The sequence below is a fragment of the Mastomys coucha genome, unplaced genomic scaffold (genome assembly GCF_008632895.1).
Source record: "Mastomys coucha isolate ucsf_1 unplaced genomic scaffold, UCSF_Mcou_1 pScaffold18, whole genome shotgun sequence".
Taxonomy (NCBI): Eukaryota; Metazoa; Chordata; class Mammalia; order Rodentia; family Muridae; genus Mastomys; species Mastomys coucha.
Window position 1 is genome coordinate 97,733,637 of NW_022196900.1, and position 14,807 is coordinate 97,748,443.

At 44.8% G+C, this 14,807-nt stretch overlaps 1 protein-coding gene across 1 annotated transcript in view; it reads left to right on the forward strand.

The window, feature by feature from the left end:
• The window catches only part of Fbxo42 (F-box protein 42), a 54,374-nt gene that overhangs the window by 3,670 nt on the left and 35,897 nt on the right, over nucleotides 1-14,807 (forward strand). Inside the window, exon 2 of the mRNA XM_031379324.1 lies at nucleotides 11,750-12,016. Within this exon, the coding sequence (XP_031235184.1) occupies nucleotides 11,767-12,016 (250 nt within the window). The 5' untranslated portion in view covers nucleotides 11,750-11,766. The remainder of the gene's footprint in view (nucleotides 1-11,749; nucleotides 12,017-14,807) is intronic.

Here is a 14,807-nt window from a genome sequence, read left to right on the forward strand (position 1 = left end):
ACCAGGCTGGCCTCGAACTCAGAAATCCACCTGCCTCTGGCTCCCAAGTGCTGGGATTAAAGGCATGCACCACCACAGCCAGGCTCTTTAAATTTTTTTTTAGATTTTATGTGTATGGATGTTTTTCTTGCATGTATGTATATTCAGCATGTGCTTGGTGTCCTCAGAGTTTAGAAGAGGACATGGGACCCTCCCCCCTACACACACACTTGGAGTGGTGGATGCTTGTGAACCATCATGTAGGTGCTGGGAATCCAGCTGTTTCTTTCTTGTGTCAGTACGTAGCTCATAGCTCGTGCTAGCCCTGGTCCTCCCCACCCTCCTCCTGCCTTCCCTAGGGCTGGGATTCTAGGTGTGCATTGCCACGAATGGCTTAGGAATTCTTAAAGTCTTTGTCTGAGTTCCCTTTTATTCATTCACAGTCATGATGCTTCCTATACAGCGTGCATGCCCCAGTTAGAGTTTCTGAATTGTCAGAGATCTAGAAGCCTTGGGAGAGCCTTTCTGAGTGAGTCACAGGTGCAGGCAGCAAGCATTCACATCAGTGAAAGTTTCGAAGATTCTGAATGAGGCAACCTCAGACTGACACTTTTTAAAAAAATAATTTTTTGGACAGACTAGTACATGAGGCATTGTGTTTTAATTGTGGCTTTTGCGATGGTGGTGGTAGTGGTGTGTGCCAGGGATCCAGCCCTGGCCTTATCCAGCCCTAGGCAAATGCTCTGCCACTCAGCTAGCCACTCAGCTACATGCCCAGCCCTGTTTTGTGCTTTAATTTTTTTTTTTTTTTTTTTTAGTGTGTATGAGTCCTTTGCCTATATGTATATTTGTGCTACATGAATGTTTGTGAGCCTGGTGCCCATGGAGGCCAGAAGGCAGCATTGGATCCTGTGAAACTGCCATGTGTATGCTGGGAGTCCATCTCAGGTATTGTGGTCCTGAGCCATCTCTCCAGCCCTCTTTCCCCCTGTTTGTTTGCTTGTTTTGTTCTTTTTTTCTGAGACAAGTTTAGTGGATTCCAAGATGGCCTGGAACTTGTTATTTATCTTCCTGTCTCTGGCTCTCTACGCTTGGGATTACAGATATGTGCACCATGCCCAGCACTGTATATCTATCTTCACAGGCCTTGAACTCACTGTGTAACAGAAGATGACTTGGACTTCTGATCCTATTGCCTCTACCTCCCTGGTGCTAGGATTACAGGCCTCTGTGTACTACCAAGCCTGATTTATTATCCAGGTATGGGCTGCATATGCACACTCATCAGGCACTCTACCAGCTGAGCCACATACCCAGCCACTCATTATTCTGTATATGCACACTCATCAGGCACTCTACCAGCTGAGCCACATACCCAGCCACTCACTATTCTGTATTGTGACAGTTTGTTATATGAAGGAGATGACCTATTTATAAGTCATTTTAAAATCACCTAGAATTGAGTGCATAATACATGTTATTTTTGAAATTGTTCCTGTGACATTGCAAATCTTAGAAATTATGACTTGGTGGAATCCCTGTTGCTTGAAATTTGCATTTCCTTACATATTTATGTAATTAGAAGGCAAATTTGCTGTGAATTCTGGATGTTCTTATATTACATTTTTTACTTTTAATTTGTAAAAAAAAAAAAAACTTCATTTTTCCCAATGTTATTCTATGCTTTGCTTTAGGAGGTGGAAGTATTGTGTGGTACTTTGGGATGGTATGTTTTCAGTGTGTGTGTGTGTGTGTGTGTGTGTGTGTGTGTGTGTGTGTGTGTGAATGATAAACATGTAGGTATTATGTAAAACTTTATTGTTCTGGGTTGTAGCTTAGCTTAGATAACTCAGAGGTTTTTCTTCCCTGCCTCCCTCCCTCTCTTCCTTCTGAGTTGAACCCAGGGACTTCTCTGTGCTGTGGTCACTGCCCCAACTCCACCACTCTACCATTGAGCTATCCTTTCAGCTTTGACAGTAACCTCTGTTTTTACATTTCAACATCGTCATATACAGTTTTAAGGTAGTTCCATTAGTGTGTACAAGGGCAAAGAAGTCATGCTCTTAGCAGGTAATGTCCCCATCCCCCCATGCTCCTTCATGCTCTTAGCAGGTAATGTCCCCATCCCCCCATGCTCCTTCATGCTCTTAGCAGGCAGCCTAGGTAGATTGGTTTTTTTTTTTCTCTCTTCATTATAAAGTTTCTTTTAAAACTCTTTTTAAAAGCTCTCTTTCTTCCTGTCTCTTTTTCTCTTTCTTCCTCTCTCTTTTCCCTTGTGTGTGTGTGTATGTGTGTGTCTATGTGTCTGATGGAACCTGAAGTCACAAATTGGCTAGACTGGTTGTAGAGCAAGCCTCAGAGATCCATCCACCTGCTGAGTCCTGGGACTCAGGCACATGCTACTCTGCCCTCATTTTTGTGTGGTAGTGGTCTGAATTCAGGTCTTCATGCTTACATAACACTTTCCCACTGAGCTATCTCCTGAGACTTAATTGTGCTAAGGTTTAATTTGGACATTTCCAGGCTGTACCTGGCATGTACACTTAAAATGTTAATAGAAAACACCACTTTGAGATTTTAACAACTTATGGGTGAACCTGGGAAATGCTGTGCTATGAGAGATAAGCCTGTATGTAAGAGAAAATACCGTAGGAAACCATTCACAAGTGATTGTCAGATCGCTAGTGACAGACAGGGAATGGTAGCAGCCATATGAGAATAGTATCCCAAATTGGGGCAGGGGAGAATGGGGACTGTGCAGTTGATGAATGTGGACTGTGTCTGAGATGGGTACTGTGCACAGTGAGCAAAAGGACTTAATGCCTCCAAACTGTGTACTTCAGAATGGTATGGAGCGGTATAGTTCATTACAAGAAGTTTAAAGGGGGTAGGGGAGGTGAGACTGAAGAAGTGGTTCAGCAGTGAAGAGACTTACTAGGCTTGGTCCCTCCACCCAAACAGTGGCTGACACACACTGCTTCATATAAGTACTAAACCTAAGTAAACAAGGCTTTAACTCTCTGAGGTTCTAGCTCAGTGATACAGTATTGTCTAGCAAACATAAGCTTAATCTTCAGTCCCCCTGTAAATCCACTCCCCACCCCCAAATAATAAAAGCAAGAAACATGTCGGAGCTGGAGAGGTGATGTGGCAGTTAAGAGTTCTTACAGAGGCCCGGGGTTTGGCTCCCACCACCCACATGGGCCAGCTCACAACCACCTGTCACTCCAGCCCAGCATCTTGGCCTCTGACCTCCTCAGGCACCTGCCCTAGGTCCTGCACAGACACATAATAAAAATAGATCTTTTAATAACATGTCATGCTAATGGCCTTGGGTTTAAAGAACAAGGGTTTGGGGAGTTGTTTATTTGAGACAGAGTCTCATGCTTTTGCTCAGTGTGGGCCAGAGGCCATCTATTATGTAGCCCAGGCCTGATTTTTTTTTTTTTTTTTTTTTTTGAGACAGGTTTTCTCTGTGTAGTCCTGGCTGTCCTGGAACTCACTCTGTAGACCAGGCTGGCCTGGAACTCAGAAATCCGCCTGCCTCTGCCTCCCAAGTGCCTGTATTTTTGACTGTCCTAGAACTCTCTATGTAGATCAGGCTGGTCTCAGATTCATGGAGATCCATCTGCCTCTGCTTCCCTGGGATTAAAGGTGCATGCCACCATGTATGGCTGGCATCTCATGTTTCTAATACCAGCAGTCATGAGTTGAGGCAGAAGGATTGCTGTGAGTTGGAGGCCAGCCTGGACTAGAGAGTGTGTTCTAGGACAGGCAAGGCTATACAGATAAACCCTGTCTCATCCCCACCCTTTCCATCCTGTCCGGGAGGAGTGTCTGGGAAACTCCTTTCTGATCAGTGTTGTTGGAACAACTGAGAGAAGGGAGAGAGCAAACTATATTTTCCACGTGCCAATTCAGTTAGTTAGTTTCACAGAGTCATTTGAGAACAATGCTTCACATGAATGGAATCGGAGCACTCAGTGGCTGAAACAGGAGGTTTGGCTGCTCTGGGCTGTATTACTCAGTGATAGCTTTTGTAGCATAGTATGTTCAAGACTGATTCCCCAGCACTGAAAAAGAAAACCACAAAGTCCAGAAAGAACTTGGGGTGCTTCTGCCTACTTGTTTGCTAGTACAACCCTCGCTGATGCACTCTGTTTATCTAGAGTCTCTCCTGTTGTGAGCATTTTCTGGTTTTGTTCTAATTTTCTTAGCTGCTTAGGATTGAATTCGGGGTCTTCAATATGGTAGGGAAGTGTTTAACCACTGAACTAAACCCTGTCCCATTTCAATCTATAGTCATTCCTACTTTCCCACCTGGGGAATATACTATGGGGTGACACAACATTGAGGACAGAGGTTAGAAGGAGAGCTCCACTAGTGGCGCTTTCCATGTATCTGGACATGATGCCTTTAGCTTTGTTTTTGAGATAGTGTCACTCTCTATATAGCCTCAGCTGGGCTGGAATGCATTATGTATACAAGACTGGCCTTGAACTTGTAGCAGTCCTTGGACCTGGGGATTACAGCATGAGCCACTGGCTGGACATGGTATTTTTTTGTTGGTTGTGTTGTGTTTTGTTTGAAACAGGGTCTCTCTGTGTAGCCCTGACAATTTTGGGAGTTACTGTGCAGACCAGACAGAGATTCACCTATCTCTGTCTCCCAGGTGCTGGGATTAAAGCATGGCTAGACTCTGCATCTTGAGGCTTTCTTGGAGCACAATTCTGGCAGTGTGTGTTACATCTTAGTTTCTCCTGCTATTTATTGCCTTGTTCTCCACTTCATTAGAAACCATAGCAATGAGGAAAGAGATGTGGGTTTTAATTAGGCAGGTGATCAGTGGGTATAGAGTCTAACTCGTGAGACCATGAGAAGCAGAAGCTGTCTGTATGATAGGTCTGGATTGGTCTTTGTTCTTGTAGGCCACCTCGATTAAGTGTTCACATAGCCCTAAGATGATGGCTGTCCTGCCTAAGAGGTTAGAAGGAGAGCTCCACTAGCCAAGACTCCTCCCACACACCCAAGTAGAGAGGGATGGTTCAGATACACGGATGGCCAGTGAGAACAGAGGCCAGAGGTCCAGAGAGGTCTGAGAATGTCTGAGGGACAGGAGCCCAGTGGCTGAAGTGAAATCTGGGAAAGGCCACTGATCTCACTGTGGGTAAGCCCCTGGGCACAGCATGGTAAATACTGTCTGATAATTTTATTTTTTGTTTCGAGATTTTTCTCAAGTAACTTAGGCTGGCTTTATACTTGCTGTGTATCCCCCAGACTGGCCTAGAACTCAACATCTCTTGTCATGGCTTCTATACTGCTGAGATTATAGGAGTCCATCTCCTCTCCCTGCTAACCAAGCAGCAGAATACACCAATTAGGTGTCTTCTAGTTCAGTAATGCATTTAATTCTGACACTATGTGGAGGTAGTTTCAAATACCAAGGTTGAGGGCTCAGCACTGTCAGAATGACCCCACTCCAGATGCCAGCAGAAAGTCTGCTGTCTCATGACTTCCTCTTTGGGCCACAGAACCTCCACACACACTACATGTGTTACTTTGTTCTAAACACCACATTTACTACTGTATTATAAAAGATGCCACTGGAGTGCTGGGGTGCCAGGTGACTGCTGCGCCATGGAGACCTGCAAACTGTGTGGCCCACACAAGCCTGACAGGAGGACTGCTTGGAGCTGGCTGACCGCCAGCCTAGTCAGAAACACTAGCTCCAGGGTCAGTAAGCGGCCCTGCCTCAAAGGGGTGAGGCAGAGAAGGATGGAGGAGAAGGGTGCTCCAGGCTCCGTGTGCATGCACAAGCCACACAAGCACCCACACTCACGCTACGGGCTATGGAGAAATGGGGATGCCTGCAGTGAGTCATGTGGGAAGGGACACAGAATCTCCATGTCCCTCAGGACACCACCTCCAGATGCTCTACATACATAGTAGTCTGGAATCTCCCTAGACCCAGAGTTCTTATTTTGTTTCTGTGTGGTTTAGGCAGAGTATTACGTAGCCCAGGCTGGCCTTAAACTCTCTGTTATAGACAAGCATGACTTTGAGTTCCTGATCCTCTTGCCTCAGCTTCCTCTAAGAGCTGGGGTTACAGGCTTGTACACCATGCCTTGTGCTTTTTTGAGTTTGATTGATTAAATCATTGTCTATTGGCGATCAAGTTAGCAATTGGAGAGTTGGCCTAATAGTCTGAATTTTTTTTTTTTTTTTTTTTGATTTTTTTGGAGACAGGGTTTCTCTGTGTAGCCTTGGCTGTCCTGGAACCAAGCTGGCCTAGAACTCAGAAATCCACCTGCCTCTGGCTCCCAAGTGCTGGGATCAAAGGCGTGCACCACCACTGCCCGGCATAGTCTGACTTTTTAATCATGCCTTAATCTTTCCTGTGATCAGTCCCAATCCTGAAGGTCCTAGGGCTGCCAGTTGTCAGTTAACTCATTAGTACAGAAGGATTCTACTTTGGAAATTCTCCTGTTTTTAGAAGTTTTATGCCAGGAAACAGAAGAAAGGCCAACTATATATCTCACAATTATCACATTCACACAGGAATCCTTAGCATTCAGAATTTCAAGGCTGTACTTTACAACTAGTCATTACCAGAACCTCATCAGTAAGGACTTTATTCCCAGCCATGTTTTCTTAGGTACAGAAATTCAGTCAGTGATGGCTACTTGGGTAAAGGTGTCTGCCACACAACCCTGGCGGCCTGAGCTCAGCCTTCTGGAGGGGGAAGGGCTGCTGTCCTTTGCCTGTGTGCACCTCCACCATCAACTAAACCAAAATTCAACTAAAACCAAATTCAAGTTTGGCTCTCTGGTGTGGGGGAACAGGCCTGTAATCACAACCCTCTGGAGGCTAAGTCCAGAGGATCATGGGTTCAAGACTGACTTAGGTTATATGAGACCTGTGGAGAGAGCCAGTGTCCCCAGTTTTGGCTGAAGATGTGGCTTACTTGGTGGTGGTTTCGTAGCATGTACCAGATCCCAGTTCAGTCCCCAGCACTGCATAAGGGAGACGAATAATAGGTCTCAAAAAACAGACCTGTAAGCATTACAATTTAATTGTGAGTTTTCTGCAAAGCACAGAAAGTTGAGTGTAGAATGCATGGTTTGGAACGTAGAGTGTCATCACTTGTTGAAACCAGTGCCCTTTTCTTAACCAAACTATATACGGAGTGGTAGCAAATCCTTTGACTGCTACATCCAGACAAGGAGAGTGGGTGGCCTTGCGGCTGGCCTGTTTCTATAGCCCCTTGTAAGTCCTAAGGTACTTGTATTGAGTATTGACCATTGTAAAGAATGCTGTGATTTGAGACTAGAGAGATAGCTCTGTGGTTAAGAGCAGTGGCTGCTCTTCCAGAGGGCCCAGGTTCTAATCTTAATACCCACATGGCAGGCAGCTCACACAGTCTGTTCCAAGGGATCTAACTCTCTCTTCTGACCTCCAGAGGCACCAGGCACACATGTGGTACATAGACATACCTTGTAGAGAAAATATCCATTCACATAACATGTGTCCCCCACGCCCCCCCCAGACAGGGTTTCTCTGTGTAGCCCTGGCTATCCTGGAACTCACTCTGTATACCAGGCTGGCCTTGAACTCAGAAATCCGCCTGCCTCTGCCTCCTAAGTGCTGGGATTAAAGGCGTGTGCCACCACTGCCTGGTATAACATATGTATTTTTAAAAGTATGATTTGACCCTTGTGCCATTTTGCTTGACATTGTAGCACTTTGGAGTCTGGGGCAAGAGGATCACAAGTTTGAAGATAGTCTAAGCTGCATAGAGAGTTCTAGGCCTAGAATGTGTTCAGAGTCTGTCTCCAAACAAACAAAAGAGAATGCTGATGGGTAACATGAGGGCATACTTTATTTCCTATTTTATTAAAGGGAATCCTAATTGAGTAATAGACATGTTAACCACTAAAAAAAAATGTTCCTGCTGACATCTGTTATTAAATATGGGATGCTTTATAGAAGCCACCCGGTGGTGTGTCAGAGGAACTCAGTTTGCTAATAGCAACTGTACGGAGTATTAAGGCCAAAACATTCTATTCCTAGACTTTTTTTTTTTTTTTTTTTGGTTAAATCATTGGCTGCCAGGAGAAGAGTCTCCCAATTATGAGCTTCTGTTACTATAGATAAGATATTTTAACATCATGCGTGTGGTCAAAACATCTATTTGAGTGCCTAGTGGATTTTACCCTTTTCTCTAGTGTAGTTTTTCTAACTGGCAGATTACCAGTTTAAAAATTAGTAGTTTAAAACCCTCCCATTCCCAGCATCCCGTTTGGCACCCTAGTCAGCAGAGTGGGGTCCAGCACATCCCTCCAGCATCTTAGCACAGTGGGCGAGCTCCTTCCTTCCAACCAGAGCTGCTCAAGCTTGACAGCACCATAGTTTAACCACACACTGCCTGTGCTGTTGCTCACTTGTATGGTACTGGGGTTTGTTTTGTTTTGTTTTGCTTGAGACAGGGTTTCTCTGTGTAGCCCTGGCTGTCCTGGAACTCACTCTGTAGACCAGGCTGGCCTCGAACTCAGAAATCCGCCTGCCTCTGCCTCCCAAGGCTGGGATTGCCAGGCAGAATCATTCTCTCTCTCTCTCTCTCTCTCTCTCTCTCTCTCTCTCTTTTTAACCTTCTGTGAGATCCAAACATAGGATTGCAACAATTTAATTTGTGTGTGTCTCAGTGTGTGCCCACCGCAGTGGGTGTCACAGGGCAACTTTTGAGAGTTTGGCTTTTGCCTTCCACTGTAGCACTCAGAGATGAAACGCAGGTTGTCTTGTTTGTATGGCAAGAGCTCTTACCATCTCACTGGCCCTGAACACAGTGTTTTAGTCCATATACATGTTACATTGTTACTTGTTGACTGCATAAGAGGAGTAAAATAATTTCTTCTATAAGTTTTCCAGTTTCTGTAACTTTTCATTTGACTTGGTACAAAGATAATGATAATGGTGATGATGATGTGATGATAGCAGCAGTATATTTTAAGGCTTAGTATAATCTGTTATGACTGTGTATAGATCTCTTGTCCAGCAGTTTTTGTATTTTCAGGAGCTGTGTTGTCTTTAGCTCATACTGGGCCCTCTGAGGTGGAGACTTCCTGAGCTTACACCAGCATCTGTGTGATTCGGATAAATATCTTTTTGAGATTCTGAAGAGCAAGCTAGATTCTGTTCTAAGTCTTCACCAGCATTTTATTTAAGAGAATCAGATGAATTTCAATTTTGTTTCTGTCTGTCTGAATGTGTGCATGTTCTTTGTGCATGTGTGGAGACAGAAGAGAAACTTGTGGGAACTGGCTTTTTCCTGCTACCATGTGGGTTCTGGGGACTGAACTGAGGGGATCAGGTTTGGGGTAAAGTGTCTTCTGCCCACTGATCCATTTCACCTTCCCTTCAACTGTATTTTTTTTTTTTTTGGTTTTTCGAGACAGGGTTTCTCCGTGTAGCCCTGGCTGTCCTGGAACTCACTTTGTAGACCAGGCTGAAATCTGCCTGCCTCTGCCTCCAAGCGCTGGGATTAAAGGCGTGCACCACCGCCGCCCGGCTCAACTGCATTTTTTGAAAGAGTCTCTCACTGAAGCTGCATCTCAGTGATGTAGCTAGTGTGGTCAGTCAGTGACCTCCTGGCAAACAAAACTGTGGCATTCTCAAACAAAAAAGCAAACACCCCACTCTTTCTGCTCCCCTCTTTAAAAAACAAACAAAACCCCCAAAACTTGGCAACTCAAAGAAACATAAAAGCTTTTAGTTTTGGCACTCAGTGGCTTTCAGGCATCTCTGCTGCGTTTTGATTCCGTCTCTGTTATGAGGTGAGCTCAACACATAAGTGCTCTGGGGAGACGTGTCTGGAGACCTGGTGCTCATCAGGATTCCCCCCCCCCCCCCCCCCAGAATGTAAAGAGGCCCAGCTAAACAGCCTGTCTTCACATTCTAGTTCTACTGAATTGACTTCCAACTGTAGTTTTCCCAAAAGACCCATCACTTTGGGGAATGAAGAGGTCTGACACAGGTGAGGATGAGAACTTGTCTTTTTAAACAGCTTCATGAAAACCTCGTTCCTGGAGTTAATGTGGTTATGTGGAAAATGCTTTAAGCCAAAAGAAAACAAAATGAAAGCCAAACCAAAACAAAAATTCCAAAACTTGAGAGCATCAAAATGCCTCCATGTGTCAGGAGCTCTGAGTACCTGATTGTAGAAGAGAAAAGGAAGTTGTGTGAACTGGTGCCACACATACAGTTGCCAAGGAAAGGCATCTACCACCCTGGTGTCCAGGGCTGAGCCAGCGAGTATACCCTTAGAAGCATGGGGCTGGCGTTTCTGTGGGCCATGAGACAGTGAAGCTCCTTAGGGCTTACCTACTGTGTGAGGGCCATTGCTCAGATTTGCTGACTGTGCTGTTAGAAGGTTTGGAAGGATGTAAATTGTTTTATTGAACTAGATGATGTACTCAGCGTGGGAAATAGTAATGACAGTGACCTCCATGGCCTCCTCCAATTCAGTTGTTTGAAGCTAGCTCATTGGTCAGTACTGTACTGTGGCTGGCTGACTGTTGTAATTAGATTCGAACAGTGGCCTACTCAACAGGTCTTTTTCTTGGACTTTTTTCTTTAGTGAGTTTGCAGAATAAGGTTAATGTTAACTCAGTAAGTGAGAGAAGGGAGTCTTATGTGTATGCAGAAATGGAAGCAGAAGTAAAACTGTAGGAGAGCCAGGGCCTGAGAGGAGGGAGAGTTGATTACTAGGGGAAGATGGGGGAATATGCTCAAAAGACATTGGGTTCCTACAAAGCAGTGTGTATGCAAGGCAGGGCTTCCGTCCACAGGGAAGGAGGGAGTAAAGCAAATCCAGACAGCATGGTGGCTCACATTTTATAATCCTAACACTTGGGAAGCTGAGGCAGGAGGATCAGTGTGACTTTAAAGACAGTCTGCCTCTGCCTCCCAAGTGCTTTGTTTTTAATGTGTTTTAGTGTTGTCTTAGTCAGGGTTTCTATTCCTGCACAAACATCATGACCATGAAAGCAAGTTGGGGAGGAAAGGGTTTATTCAGCTTACACTTCCACATGGCTGTTGATCACCAGAGGAAGTCAGGACTGGAACTCAAGCAGGTCAGGAAGCAGGAGCTGATGCAGAGGCCATGGAGAGATGTTCTTTGCTGGCTTGCTTCTCCTGGCTTGCTCAGCCTGCTCTCTTATAGAACCCAAGACCTCCAGCCCAGGGATGGCACCACCCACAAGGGGCCCTACCCACTTGATCACTAATTGAGAAAATGCCCCACAGCTGGACCTCATGGAGGCACTTCCCCAACTGAAGCTCCCTTCTGTGATAACTCCAGCCTGTGTCAAATTGACACACAAAACTAGCCAGTACAAGTATTTACCTACCACACATGTGCAGTTCCCATAGAGGCCAGAGGATGGTGCTTGGTCCCCTGGAAATAAGAGTTGAGGCTATAGTGAGCAACTATGGTGCTGGAAACCAAACCTGGGCCCTTTAGAAGAGCAAGTGCTCTTAACTACTGAGCCTTCTTTCCTACTTCACAGTTTTCCTTTTTTAAGGTTATACTGGGCCTTGTGTGCCATTCTAGGTGGTGTGTGATGGGCTTGGCGTTTGAACCCTGCCTATCAGATTAATATGGATCCAGTTAGTATGGGAAAGTGCTGGAGCAATTTCACGATGTGGGAAGGAGACCATTAGCAGCTCAGGTGCTCTGAGAGTTGTGCACTAATGTCTACTTCTTACCCACTAGAGCTTCAAGTGTGTGTCATGGCCAGCTCCTCGGACAGTGAAGATGACAGTTTCATGGCTGTGGACCAAGAAGAAACTGCACTGGAAGGGACAATGGAGCAAGATGAGGACCCCCACCCAGTGCTGGAGGTTGAGGAGACGAGACATAATAGGTCCATGTCTGAGCTGCCGGAAGAGGTTTTGGAGTATATTCTGTCCTTCCTTTCACCGTACCAGGAACACAAAACCGCAGCTCTGGTCTGCAAACAGTGGTATCGGCTTATCAAAGGTACACGTGCTTTAAAGAGGAGTGTGTGTGTGTGTGTATGTCCGTGTGTCCGTCTGTCTGTCTGTGTCCGTGTATGTGTATGTTGCATGTGTGCAGGTCCCTATGGAGGCCAGTAGAAGGCATCAGATTCATTGGATCTTGAGTTACAGGATCTGTGAACTTCCCATGTGAGAGCTGAGCTTGAACTCAGTCTTCTGAAAGAACAGCAAGAGCTCTTAACCACAGAGCCCTGGCTATGTTCATTTTTATTGTGCAATTTAGTTTTAGACTCCTCCTTTCTTTTCTCCCTTAAAGACATTGTGTTTATAAAATTTGAATTTTGTATTAGATAAATTAACATATTTTTCTTCCTGTCTTAGTTAAGTTTATGAGCAGCTAGAATACTAATTTAGTATCTTGTGTATGAGTGTTTGCCTGCCTATATACTTATGCTCCATGTAAAGTGCCTGGTGCTTGTGGAGGTCAGAAGAGGGCATTAGATCTCTAGAACTGGAGTTACAGACAGTAGTAGGCCTAGTATGTGTGTGTGTGTATGTATGTGTGTTGTATGGACTTGTTGGTGTGGGTGTGTGAGTGCATGTGCGTAGCCACCAGAGGTTGACTCTCAGTGTCCTTACTCAGCTGCTCATCACCTTCATTTTTTTTAAATAATTTTTTTATGAAGCAGGAAGTAGGGATAATGGAGATATTTTAATATATTCTTAAACATAAATGAGAGATGGCTTTACATCGTTCATGGCTTTAATCCCATCCCTCGAGGCAGACAGATCTCTGAGTTCAAGGACAATCTGGTGGACAGAGTGAGTTCCAAGACAGCCAGGACTACACAGAGAAGCCCTGTCTCAAAAAACAAAAAAGCAAAAGCAAACAAAGTATGACTTTAATGAAATTATTCAATAGAATGAATATTTTTAGAAAAAATAGATTGTTCTAGAAGCATGAATTTAAAAACACACACACACACTTTCTTTATATAGTTCTGGCTGTCTTGGAACTCGCTTTGAAAATCATGCTGGTCTCAAACTCAAAGATCCACTTGCCTCTGCCTCCTGAGTGCTGGGATTAAAACATGCAACTACCATGCCATGCCGTGCGAGTATTTACTTTTTGTTTTGTTTTTGTTTGTTTGTTTGTTTGTTTGTTTTTTTCAAGACAGGGTTTCTCTGTGTAGCCTTGGCTGTCCTGGAACTCACTCTGTAGACCAGGCTGGCCTAGAACTCAGAAATCCACCTGCCTCTGCCTCCCAAGTGCCGGGATTAAAGGCATGGGCGTGCGCTACCACCGCTCGGCTTGAGTGTTTACTTTTTAAGATATACTACATATACACACGTACTTTGTAGATAGCCTGGGCTGAACTGAACTCATGATCCTACATGTCAGTTCTCTGAGTACAGGAGTTATAGCCTGGCATAATGTTCTGTTTTTAGAGGGATTTTAGGTTCCCAGGCAGTAGTGTTAGGCATTGGATTTGCCATCTACCTGTGCCCTGCACAGAAACAGCCTCCTTCTTTCATAGCACTTCCCACTCACCATGGTGGTGCCTTGCTGCAGCTGGTGAGCCTGTATTGGCACATCATTACCATCCTTCAGATTAGGGTTCAGTCTTAGTGTGCCCATATTACAGATGTGCACAGTGTATACTGACGTGTACTTACGTTGGAGTAAAGCTCTTCACCTATATTTATTTATCTTTTTTTTTTTAAAGATTTATTTATTTCATGTATATGAGTACACTGTTGCTGTCTTCAGACACACCAGTAGAGGGCATCGATCTCTTTACAGATGGTTGTGAGCCAACATGTGGTTGCTGGGAATTGAACTCAGGACCTTTGGAAGAGCAGTCAGTGTTCTCAACCGCTGAGCCACCTCTCCAGCCTGTTTATTTATCTTTTTATGAGACAGGGTTTCAATATGCTTGCCTGGCTGGCCACAAACTCACACTGTTCCACTTGCCTCTGCCCTCCTAAATGCTGGGATTAAAAATGTACACCACAGCCGGGCGGTGGTGGCACACACCTTTAATCCCAGCACTTGGGAGGCAGAGGCAGGCTGATTTCTGAGCTCAAGGCCAGCCTAGTCTACAGAATGAGTTCCAGGACAGCTAGGGCTACACAAAGAAACGCTGTCTCGAAAAAAACAAAAGAAAAACAAAAACAACAACAAAAAAATTGTACACCACAGTTTCTGGAAAGCTCTTAATTTAGAAAAGATGTTTATTATTTTTATATTTATATGTATATGTGTTTGCCTTCAGTGTATGTATGTGCACCACGTATGTGGAGGGTGCCTTTGGAAGCCAGAGGATGGCATTGGATCCTCTGGAACTGGACTTACAGGATCAGAACCTGGGTCCTCTGTAAGGGCAGTGAATGCCCTTACCTGCTGTGCTGAGCCTCCAGCCTCTAAGCTCCAAACACACACTTTTTGTTTGTTTGGTGTGTGTGTGTGTGTCTTCTGCCTGCATATATGTCTGTGTACCACATGTGTGCCTGGGGTCTACTGAGGCCAGAAGCATGTGTTGGATCCTGTGGAGCTGAGTTACAGGTGGTTCTGAACCTCTGTGTAGGTGCTAGGAAGTGAACCTGGGACCTCTGGAAGAACAGCCAGTGCTCTTAACCACTGAGCCATCACTCCAGCCCATCCAAGCTCTTAACTTTTAAGAGACAGTTCTTAGACATATATTCAACATCTCATAATATTATGTAATAATCTACTTAAATGATCTCGCTTAACTGGAGAATTCCTGACTGTTGTGATCTAACTGCAGGTGCTTTTTTTTTTTTTTTTTTTT